Source organism: Tiliqua scincoides, chromosome 2, assembly GCF_035046505.1.
Source record: "Tiliqua scincoides isolate rTilSci1 chromosome 2, rTilSci1.hap2, whole genome shotgun sequence".
NCBI lineage: Eukaryota > Metazoa > Chordata > Lepidosauria > Squamata > Scincidae > Tiliqua > Tiliqua scincoides.
In genome coordinates this window covers 184,826,562-184,838,502 of record NC_089822.1, presented here as the reverse complement: position 1 = coordinate 184,838,502, position 11,941 = coordinate 184,826,562, and the positions used below count along the sequence as shown (strand labels likewise).

Sequence of the window (11,941 nt, the reverse complement as noted above, 5' to 3'; positions counted from 1 at the left end):
CAAAGTTACCACAGTGGTACTTGGGCAATGTGAACGTGTGAATGAACGACCGGTGCCCAGCAAGTACACGTGGAGGCCTGGGTAAGGGACAGAGAGGCAAGGGGTCTCCAGCAGACCGTGCCCACGGCTGGCTGAACTCGGGGTCAGGGGCAGGCTGAGGAGAGCCCGCCTGCCCTGAGCGCGCAGGGACCCGCCTCTCCCTCCTCCCCCTACGCGGGGAAGCGGAGACGTCAGGCCGGACGGGAGCTTAGCAGGCGCTTGAAGTGGCTTAGAAGGCGGCCGAGCCCGCGAGAGGAGCGCGCAGAGAGCCGGCCCCGCCATGCCCCAGACCGTGGCTCTGAACGGCCCTTCGCCGTGGGGGTTCCGCCTGGTCGGGGGCAAGGACTTCAGCACCCCGCTGACTATTTCCCGGGTGAGTCTGGCGCCTCGGCTTGGGTGCGAGCAGCCCCGGCGCGCCTCTCCACGGCAGGGATGCGCTTGGGCTGCAGGAGCTTTCCCGAGCGGGGACGGGCACAAAGCCCGCGCACCCCCTCCCCCTCACGGGCATCCAGGCACGGCCTCTGCGGCAGCCCCGGGCTGCTGGGCGACAACGGCGGGGCAGCCCCGGGGACGCAGCCCGCGCTCAGGCACTTGTTGCGCGCGTCAAGTTCAGCTCTCCGCTTGCAGCGGCTGAGAGAGAGCGGCGGCTTGGTGGGCAGGCAAGGTCCAGATCCCGCTGCCGTCCTGAGGGGCGGAAGGGCTTTGCAGAGGAGGAGGGCCTCAGAGCCCATCCTAGGCATGTCTACTCAGAAGTAAGTCCCATTATGTTCAATGGGGCTTACTCCCGGGTGGCTGTGGAGAGGATTGCAGCCTCAGACCCAGCCTATGCGTGTCTACTCAGAAGTAAGTCCCATTGTGTTCAATGGGGCTTACTCCCGTGTAAGTGGATAGGACTGCAGTCTGTCGCTCCAGCTGCTTCGGTTTCCTGCAGGGCTTCTCCGTTTCCTAAGGGGGGGGGACTACAATGGGAGATGAGGGGCGTGGATGTGTTGTTAGAAGCGATCGGAGTGCACCAGGCAAAGCTGGGTAGCCACTTCTGGGGGCTCAGCTTGGACACAAGAAGACTGCTGAGTGACTAGACTAGAGAAGGCTTAGCAGGAACTCTCTGTGTCTTTTCACTAGCCTGCGGTGTCCTATTAAATCTGTTCAAGGGAGGCAAGTGGAAAGTCATCGAATGATGAGTTTTGCCCACCAAAGTGTGCATTGATAAGTCATATCAGTGCATAGTAAATTCAGGGATCCCATACCTTGAAAAACTTAAAAACATTCAGCCTTTGGAACATCAGGTCTATCTGCTATGGTTATTTTTTCTTGCCACTTGGGTCTCAAAATTTTGAAGCACTTTAGCTACAATCCTGTACACCAGTGGTTCTCAAACTTTTACTACTGAGACCCACTTTTTAGAATGAGAATCTGTCAGGACCCACCGGAAGTGATGTCATGACTGGAAGTGACATCATCAACCAGGAAGATTTTTAATAATCCTAGGCTGCAATCCTACCCATATTTACCCAGGATTAGGTCCTATTTACCATTATATTTAAAAGCATATACATAGTAACCTGTTAAAAGTACAGATCTGGAACATTTCCCCAAATGCAGTCACCTACCAGGGTAGCATCAAGTCTAATATATTAAAAATAAAATATTGAAATGAATGGGGACCCACCTGAAATTGGCTCTCGACCCACCTAGTGGGTCCTGTCCCACAGTTTGAGAAACACAGCTGCACACTCTTTCCTGGAAGTAGAGCCCATTGAACACAATGGGACTTACTTCTGAGTAGACATGTATAGGCTTGTACCCTGTGGGGAAGGGGTAAAACAAGCCATGGGGCTCAAATTGTTCTAGGAATAGCTCTCCAGAAATTATTGAAATTATACCAGCAACAACTTTGCCTTTTAGGCTGCCTCTAGGTATAGGTTGATCCTATGCATGTTTCTTTAAAGTAAGCTCCTCTGAGAGCCATGGGACTGGACTGTTAGTTTAAAGTTACAGTCCTAACCACACTGCCCAAAGAGTTTATCCTTAATTGTAAAGAGGCTGAAGCTGAAATCTTGTATACCCTTGCCTGGGAGTAAGTCTCAGTTCTGGTCGCCACATCTCAAAAAGGACATAGTGGAGATGGAAAAGGTGCAAAAGAGAGCAACTAAGATGATTACTGGACCTGGGCACCTTCCTTATGAGGAAAGGCTACGGTGTTTGGGCCTCTTCAGCCTAGAAAAGAGGCACCTGAGGGGGGGACATGATTGAGACATACAAAATTATCCATGGAAAGGATAAAGTGGATAGAGAGATGCTCTTTACACTCTCACATAACACCAGAACCAGGGGACATCCACTCAAATTGAGTGTTGGGAGAGTTGGGACAGACAAAAGAAAATATTTCTTTACTCAGCGTGTGGTCGGTCTGTGGAACTCCTCGCCACAGGATGTGGTGATTGCATCTGGCCTGGACACCTTTAAAAGGGGATTGGACAAGTTTCTGGAGGAAAAATCCATTACGGGTTACAAGCCATGATGTGTATGTGCTGCTTCCTGATTTTAGAAATGGGCTGTGTTAGAATGCCAGTGCAAGGGAGGGCACCAGGATGAGGTCTCTTGTTATCTGGTGTGCTCCCTGGGGCATTTGGTGGGCTGCTGTGAGATACAGGAAGCTGGACTAGATGGGCATATGGCCTGATCCAGTGGGGCTGTTCTTATGTTCTTAACTTAACGGGTCTTGCTTTTGAGTAGACATGGCTAGAACTGCAGTGTTACAGCCCAATTCTAGGCATTACTCAGGTCTCATTACTATAATGGGACTTGGAGCACAATCCTATGCATGTCTACTCAGAATTAAGCCCTATTGTGTTCAGTGTGGCTTACTCTCAGGAAAGTGTGGATAGTAATGCAGCCTCATTCCCAGGACTTACTCCCAGGTTATTCTGGATAGCATTGCAATCTTACTTTACAGCCTTTGGGTCCCACTACACAATCTGCCTGCTGGCCACAATGCTTTATTTCTAGAGGATATCAGGGGGAAAAAACCTGTCATGTGATGAAAATTAGCGTGGGTGGGGTAGTAATTTGCCCACTTTAATTTTCCTCTCACCTTCATGGCCATACGAAAGCATTTTGACAATCAAAACGTCTGGGACCCCAATCTGGTGCGCTTGACATATGATAGCAAAAGACCTGCTCCCACTGTGTGCCATTTGCCTAGCACAAGGTGCCACTTTAGTGACATTGGCGCAATGGTCTTGAGTGATCACTGTTCCAAATCCCTTTGGGAGTCTGGTGTTGTGTTTTGGAGCCCTTACCCCTGCAGCATTCGTGCAAAACTGGTAACAAGAATGTTTTTCAAGGTATGGGATTCCTGGATTTCCTTGCAATGAAAATGGCATTTCCCCACCCCCTTTTTTTTTGTATGAATGAAAAATGTGCAATGTATAGCACACAGTTACTTATATCCAAGTCCTTTAGATGTAGTAATAGGTGCACGTGCACTTGTGATTCTTTAACAAGTGACTCTATCATAAGACTATAAGAGTGGAAGAAGCAGCAGCAGAAGAAGAAGAAAAGCATGTTGGTTTTAGGAGACTAGTGACTGGCAATAGTGGGCAGCTTTATCATCATTTTACTGTTTGCTGCTGGGTTTTTTAAAATCTCACAGGGCTTTTAATGAGTTTTTTAGTTTGTTTACTCTTTTTATGACATTTTAACATTTATGTGTGTGTTGTGTTGAAATTTCCTGAAATTGTAAAAATGTCACTTCTTTTTTTCTTTATTGCGCTTTCACAAAACTTCCGAGCAGTGCAGGGGACTTGCACCAGCCTAAACGGCGCTTTGGATTGGGCTCTTAAGGCCCAATCCTGAAGTTTCAGCACTGGCCCTTCACTAGTGCAGAATGTTGCAAACATGCCATAAGGCACAACTTCGATACCCAATGCCCACTCAATGCTTGCACTGGCTCAGTGCCAGTAACCGGAGGCCTGCTGTATTGTGCTTAGAGCAAGGGACAAGCTCTGGGTGATGGAGAGGTGGGCAGGGGAGGCATTTGGGGCGGGGGGGAGGGAGCAGAATTCTGTTCTACCAGATCCAGAACCCCGCGTCAGGCCTCCTGGCCCAACCCGAGCTCTCTCCACTTTGCACCAGCAAAATAGCCAGAGCAGACTTGAGTAGTCCCATTGCAGGACTTGGGTCTTCCCCCATGGTAAGGGGATGAATGTCCCCTTCCACCAGTTGGCTGCCCAAAGCCTATAGGATTCAGCAGTAGCTATTTTGGCGCCACTGGTCCTTTGTGTGCCGGGCAGCTCAGGATTGGGCTGTCAGTCTCTTTTAACTCAATGGAACTTACATTTGAGTAGATAGTAATAGGATTTTGCTCTGAATCTTTTTTTTGTTTTTGTGAAATTACTTGCGTTGCTTATATTACCTTTGCTGCCATTTGTCTTGGTTATATATAAGGGTTCATAAAGCTGTCACAGACATTGTGAGGAGAAACAGCTGTTAAAAGGTGTTTTTGCATGCACAGTGAATGCAGAAATCCTTAAAGAAAATAATAAAGAATATTAAAAAATCATTATACAGTATTTATAATTTTGAATTCTAAAATATTAGGCTGCTAAGTTTTATCTATTTTTCTTAACTTGGGGAACCTTTTTTACATTCTGTTTTTTGGGGAGTGGCCTTTCATAATATAAAAACTGAATACTGTAGTAGCAAGTAAGGACCATGTGACAAGGCACTGATGAGGAGTGAATAAAATAATACAGATATCTCTCAAACAAGCACATCATAGATATGCCCAAAGAGAAAGTAATTGACCTCTGGGTGTCAACATATTTTGTGTTTATTTGGGGTGGCTCTGGGGTGGGCGGGGAGGTGCTCCGGGGGAGGGAGGGTGGGTGGTGGGCGACCCTGGGGGCAGGCAGGTGGGGAGCGGGAGGTGGGGCTGGGACCCAGCAGTTATGCACTGTTCAGCATGGAACTTACCTTCTCTGGCGTGCACAGTTCCTTCTGCTGGTGCACGCAGGCTAGTGTTGGTCTTTGCACCAACACTAAGAACTGCTATGTCACTGGAAAGTGTTTTACAGCAATTTTGCAATTGCAAGCAGCATGTGCTATACTGGTGCACAGGTCGGTGAGGATTGTGCTATCACCGAACTCAATAAGGTATATTTTTGAATAGAATGTGTAGCATTCAGTAATGCTAACACACAGACAAGTGTGAATAAGATTGCAGTCATATGGCCCAGTCCTATCCTCTTTTGGCCCATAGCACGTAGCGGTGCCAGTGCAGACTCTGTTGTAGGCTATGAACTGACCAGGTACCTTGACAGAGAGGAAAATAAAAGAATGTTTTGTTTACCTACTCTGCTACAACATGGTCCCCAACAGGCCTACTTGGATCTACGCCAGTTCTTTGGCTGGTGCAAATCTGAGTGGCCCCTAGAGGGCATGTCAAGGCCAAGAAGAGAGCATAGGATATTAATGGCACTGCTGCCATCCCCATCCCTTCCCTGGCCAACCCCAATTCCCACCCCAACCCTCCCCTTCCACCCCCAATCTCTCCCTGTGCATGGCCCACCCCCACTGCCAACCTAGCCACATTGGCGGTGACTGGGCACTATGGTGGCACGAATGCATGAACACCAACCATTTGTATTGGCTGCCTTGTTCTGCTGCCTTTGCTGCCACTGAAGCACCAGCAACCTGTGCCTTCTGTAGATGGAAAGCAAGTTCCGTCAATGGAAGTCCTGGATAGAACTGGGCTATTAATCTTTCAGAGATGATTAAGTAACTGTCATGTTGTGAAGGTTGAAAAATGTTTAGTTTGGGTGCTAAACTCTTTTTATTATTTGCTGGATGCCTCAGGAATATTGCCCTCTGAAATGAGTCTCAGTAGCTGACTTTTCATGACTATTTAGCTTCCAAGGGTAATTACTTTCTGATTCAGTGGTATGGAAGTGAGGAGGCAAAATATTTTACTGTAATCATATTTCAATTTGCTTTCTCTAGGTTTGCAAACCTTGGCCAGAATAAGTGTTCAGTGTATGATTTACTTGCTTTTGTGTAAGGATTGCTTATAATTGTTCTGGTTTTGGTTATTATTATTATTAAGAATATAATACTATTATGTATCCTTTTCAAACAAGAAGAGAAAAATCAAAATGTTTCTGTCTATATACCAATGTTTCCAACACTGTGCGCCCTCACTCACTCACACTCACAAAATTTGGAAAAATTCACAATACTAATAAAACAAGAGGTCAAATGCAACACTGTTTTGGGGGGGGGGGGTCCAATGATGTGGACAGCTGTGTGAACACCTTCAAAGTGCCCAATTTCTATTTAAACCTCCATGCAGTGATGCAGTAGTACCAGTGCACTACCTCTGGGGCGGTTGCTAACGTAGGGGATTTTTGACTGCTGGAAGTCTCCTTGGCATAAGGGGGCATTTGTCCCCTTGTCCTGGGGTAAGCCCCAGCAGCTGCTATGGGTCAACTTGAACCTGTGCAAGCTCAATTGCTGGTGCAAGTCCATGTTGATCCAGGAAGGCTGATCAAACCTGGGGTTTGGAATTGGTGTGCATCGCTGCCCCCTTTCCCATGCCTCATCCACCCTCCTTCCCACTGTGTTACCATCCCTCCCCCCATTAACAGTGCTGCTGGAAGAAGAAGGGGGAAGCTGCCATAGCTCCAGATCACCTGGAATGCAACACCTACTGGATAGAGGGAGGTGATTTGGAGTTTGCTCCCCTTCACTTCACTTAGGAGTGCAGTGTGTAGCCTCCTTGTTCCATGCCACTTCTGTTTACAGTTAACAGGACCACTTCTGTTTACAGTTAACAGGAGCGCTGCATGCTTGGTTCCTATGTGCATGCACTCGCTCACCTGCCCTTCCTTTCATCCATGGGGGGTATAGGTGCACACAGTGGCAGTATTGGGGGGATTCCAACAGTGTGGGTGCATGTGCTGTCACTGCTGACAGGTGAAGAACTGTACCCTCTCTGTCTGTAATGGCATACAATATATGTGTACAGCATTATTACATGACACAGATTAAGATCATCTTCAGACCGAAGAAGATGTGGCTGTATTAGCTGTTATCATTTAATCTACCCTTGGTAATAGCAGTTGATGCCCAGTGAACAAATGCTTTCTTGTAGATTTGCTGTAGAAATCATAGTTCTCTTCTACTACTTTTGTTTCACTGCAGCAAGATTACAGTGCTGATCTCTGAAGGCAGGAATGGCTCAGTTTCAAATTTCCTTGCTTTTGAACATTTAAACTGCCCCTAATTTACGCACTTAACAGTGCTTTTACCCCACTACTAGAATAGTCTTATTGCAAAAAATGAATTGCTTTAATTAATAAATCACACTGTTAATCCAGGATAGGAAATCAGGTGGAAGGGATGATTCACGTTGTTCCATTCATTAAAGGTCTGACCTTGGTGGGAGCTTAACAAAATAAACCTCACACACCCTAAACATTTTCAGTCCTTGCCAGTCTGGACAAAAAAAAAAAATTCCAACTAATGGAGGGGATTTACAGCGCTTTTACAATGTTAGTCTAATGACATCAGCATTTGTAAAACAAAGTTTGAACTATTGTTCTCCAGATGCAGGTGTTCAAAGCTATTCTGGAAAGATAGGCAAACTCAGGGTGCTTACTTTCAACCAAAAACCTTAAAAGACTTCATCCATATTTCATGCTGACTATTTTAACTCGAAACATCTTAAACAGAAAGCATGATAGGCCCCAAATACTGTCTCTGCAGCAAATAGGAATAGGATTAGGTTCCTAGTTCATAACAGCCTTAGTTCATAATGACATAATTGTACTTATGCTAAATTTTATAGTCTGTTGTAGTAATCAGTTATTAAACTAATTGGTTTACAGTAGTTAAACAAATCATATCAATTAAACCCTTATGCTTACAGTTATTTAAAAGATACAAAACAGAAGAGTCATTTCAAGAGGATCATTGCCATACTACCTCTTTGATATACACAAGGTCTTGGAGGAATCAAAGAGCTAACTCCACAAACCTTAACTGTGGAAATCTCACTGAGATTTACTTTAACACCTTTACTTTAGCACCTTTACTGAGATTTACTTTAACACCTTTACTATGTTACTGATGGTAACATAGTAAAATATACACATCGTTGGAGAAACTTGAGGGGCTACATTGAGAGGTGCTGTAGAAATGTTCCTATTTCATGAGTTAAGGTGAACGTTTGCATTTTTCAGAAGTAAAGCACAAAATCGGCATAATTAATGAGTGAGGCAAGTACACTTTCTTTCTTTCTTTCTTTCTTTCTTTATTTATTTATTTATTTATTTATTTATTTATTTATTGGATGAGTGCATTCATGACATTTTAACTTATAAGGGGGTACTAGACCTTTGGGAAGCTAGGTGCCTAATTCAAACAGACCATGTCTTTTCCCATAATGTTTACTACTACAGAATGTGTGATATGATGTCCCTGGGCTGAAAGTTTCTCCTTCTCACCTGGCTGCCAGTTTCAGGGGTTGGGGAGTATTAAGGGTGGTGACATTACCTCACATTTGTGCTGGAAGTGAAAGAGGAATAAGGGCTGCTGCTTTTGACAGTAGCCAGGTGGTTCCTGTAATGTCTAATTTCTCTCTTAGTGGGTGACAAGGATGCATAAGCCATTCACAGTGATGTTTTGCCTTCCCTTGTCTTCACTCATGAGATAATGCAGATCTTCTTGGCCTGCAACAGCTTTCACAGCTAGGATCATGCATGCTAGCAGCAGGCTCTCGCACTCTTTAGAGAGGATGGTTTTCTGTTGTGAAGAAAATGTGTCAGTCTCCTGGGGACAGAGCTGAGCACTCTGCACATCAGCAGCTGGAGGCCGCTCTCACAAAGACAGTCATTGATTCTGCTTTCCCAGATTCCTGCTGGAAGAGAAATCGTGGGTGGCAGTTTTCAGCAGGTTTGAGAGATGATGGGCGTACAAGACCAATTTAAAATATCCGAACCCCCCCCCCCCATTCATGAACTGAGCAAGCACATTTGTAATTGTGATTTCTACTTGTCACTCATTGGCCAATCCCCCCCCCCCACTCAAGCATTTTCTAGAGATAAGAGACCATCACAGAGATAATATAATAACCATCCTCATAATTTTTTGGCCAGTTAACTGATTTCCCCAAGTCTCTGTTCCGTACTTGGCAAAAAAGCAAAGGTAGATTTCAAGGGAATTTGTTTTAAGTTAACAGTTAGAAACTGACAACCAAGCATAGATTGTATAGATCTGTAGATTGAGACAATGTAGTTGCTATGGAAAGCAGATAATAAAATCTGAAAAGGTAGAGACTAAAATATTGCATGTGTGCAAGAGAGGGCCAGTTAGAAAAGAAAAAAACTTATTTGGTCTTGAGTCATGAAGTGATCAATATATTTGTAGAACTTCTTACTGAGCCAGACAGCTTGTTCCTCTGACAGCTTCTGCTGTTCTGTCTCATATATCACAAGATAGGGACTGTGGCTTTCACATACATTCATCCCCTGCTTTCTGATGGTTTGTTTTTTGACTTCCTGCTCTTCCTGCACATTTCAATTATGCCCAGAAGTCATTCATTCATTCATTCATTCATTCAATGCATGTGCTGCTCTTTCAACCTCTCTCTGCTGGTCTAAAGAATAACATTGCCATCCCTCATGTTCATTTGCATACGACATGGTGATTTAAACTGTTTTGGTGTGTGTGTGTGTGTGAAAGAGAACGTGCATGCCAACTTTAGCTCTGGGTCTATTCCCATTCCCACAGGCGTTAATGAGAGTCCATTTGCAGAAATCTTTGTGTGATGGCAAGAATTTGCGAGATAAAAAAGGCATGTGCAATTTGCTAGCTAAAAAACATTGGAAGCAACATTTGTAAACTAAAAAAAGACTGGGTTTCACTTTCAAATGGTTTATACTTTTACCACGGCTCTGGTCCCTAACCTGTCAAATGAGCAGGGAGCACCTGTAGTAGGGACTGTGGCATTTATTACATGATAGTGACCGTGGCATAGTGGCGGACCTCCCCAACTCTGCACCTCAGGGCAAAGGTGGTGAGAGCCAGGGTGAGCCAGGGTGGTGAGCCAGGGTGGTGGTGAGAGCCAGGGTGGTGTAGTGGTTTGGGAGGTGAACTTAGACCTGGACGATCCAGGTTCAATACCCCCCTCAGCCACAATGCTTCCTGGGTGACCTTGGGCCAGTCACTTTCTCTCAGCCTCACCTACCTCACAGGGTTGTTGTGAGGACAACAAAGAGGGGAGGGGCAGCTGTGTAAACCGCCCTGAGCTCTTTGGAGGAAGGGTGGTATAAAAATGTGAAAAATAAAAAATAAAATAAATAAAGGTCCGTGATGGTGCCCCCCCCACAGGCTGATGCCTGTGCATATTTGAGGCCCCCCCCCCCATTCACCTGAGGCTCATGGAGCCTTGCATGACTCAGACTCAAAGCTGTGTCAGGGAAGCATCTCTGAGGTTCTCCAAAGCTATAAACTATGCTTCCAGGAAACTGAAAACACAGTTTCTGACCCCACCAGGAGCCTCAAGAGAGGCTTCCTCAGGGTCCCAGCGCCTGGGTCATTTGCCCCATAGAACACAGTGGGAGGTCCACAACTGCTGTGGCATTTATTACATGATAGGGACTGTGGCTGTATTTGGATTTCTTCTGCCATTTTTCTCTGCAGCATTTACAGGTCCCTCTATGTCAATCTACATTGTTGTTGTTGTTCCATTCCAACCATTGCAACCTTCTTGGTGGGAGAAAATGCCTGGGGACTTTCTGTTTTTTGTGTGTGTGTGTGTGTGTGTTTCTCAGTGGTAATAATTCCTACTGCTGTGGTATTGCTGTGAATCTTAGAATCAAGGCCTTAATTTTTCTTAGTTTATATTTACACTTTCCAGAGGTGAAATGGGTACATGTGAGATGTATATTAAACTTAAAAACTGTTTCTTTTAAAAATACTTTTATTTTTCTGTTTTTTTTTAAGTATCTGAGGTCTGTCTATAATCCTGTACACACTTACCTGGGAGTAAGTTTCAATGAATGCAGTGGGATTTATTTCTGAGTAGACATACACAAGTTTGCACTGAAGGTTTCCTTACCCCATAATGCCCACAAACACTATACACTACATCAGAGGTTCTCAAACTTTAAGGGAGCTTTACTCCTTCAGTATGTTCTTGTAGGGAACGGGCTAGGACTAGGGGCTAGGGGGAGGGGGGGTGCTTTGCACTCGCGTTATGTAGGCAGGGCTGCAGGAGGTGTGGGGAGCTCTGCACAGCCCTGCACAGCGCTCCCCAAGGTTTGGAATGTTCATTAAAAGCGGGCATAAAGCACCTCCTACAAAATGGAAGTGCTTTGTACCCGCTTTTAGTGAACGTTCCAAGCTTCACGGAGCACTGTGCAGGGCTCCCCGCACCTGCTGCAGCCCTACCTTCTTGAAGTGAGTGCAAAGCACCCCCCCTGCCCCTCTTAGCAACATGATCCTGGGGATCGTCGCTGCCCTAGCCCCTTCCCTGCAAGAACTTACTGAGGGAGTAAAGCACTGTCTCTCGCTGCCTCTCCCCCCTTCCCCCACCCCTTAAAGGGACGGGGGAAGCGTTAAACCAACTGGTGAGTCATGACCCACCAGTTTGGGAACCACTGCACTACATCATTGTTCTGATTTTTAATAGTGAAACTAAGAGACATGGGATAATTTTAGCTCTGAAACTAAATGTTATTATTGTAGTTATCTCCTGAATGTTTTTATAGCCCTTTGTGATGGTACCCATTTATTAATAAATCATTTATATTAATGCACTTCATGGGTTCTGTCTCTTTCATGCACAGTGGCATGACCAAGAGATGGAACTTGCCGGCAGTGCTGTGCAGATAAAGGG

The 11,941-nt window shown here is 45.5% G+C and overlaps 1 protein-coding gene across 2 annotated transcripts in view; it reads left to right on the top strand.

Moving 5' to 3' along the window:
* Positions 1-235: 235 nt before the first annotated feature.
* Positions 236-11,941, top strand: part of PDLIM4 (PDZ and LIM domain 4) — an 87,361-nt gene continuing 75,655 nt past the window's right edge. For both annotated transcript variants that reach the window (XM_066615999.1, XM_066615998.1), the window contains exon 1: positions 236-412. In XM_066615999.1, the coding sequence (XP_066472096.1) occupies positions 320-412 (93 nt within the window). In that variant the 5' untranslated portion in view covers positions 236-319. The remainder of the gene's footprint in view (positions 413-11,941) is intronic.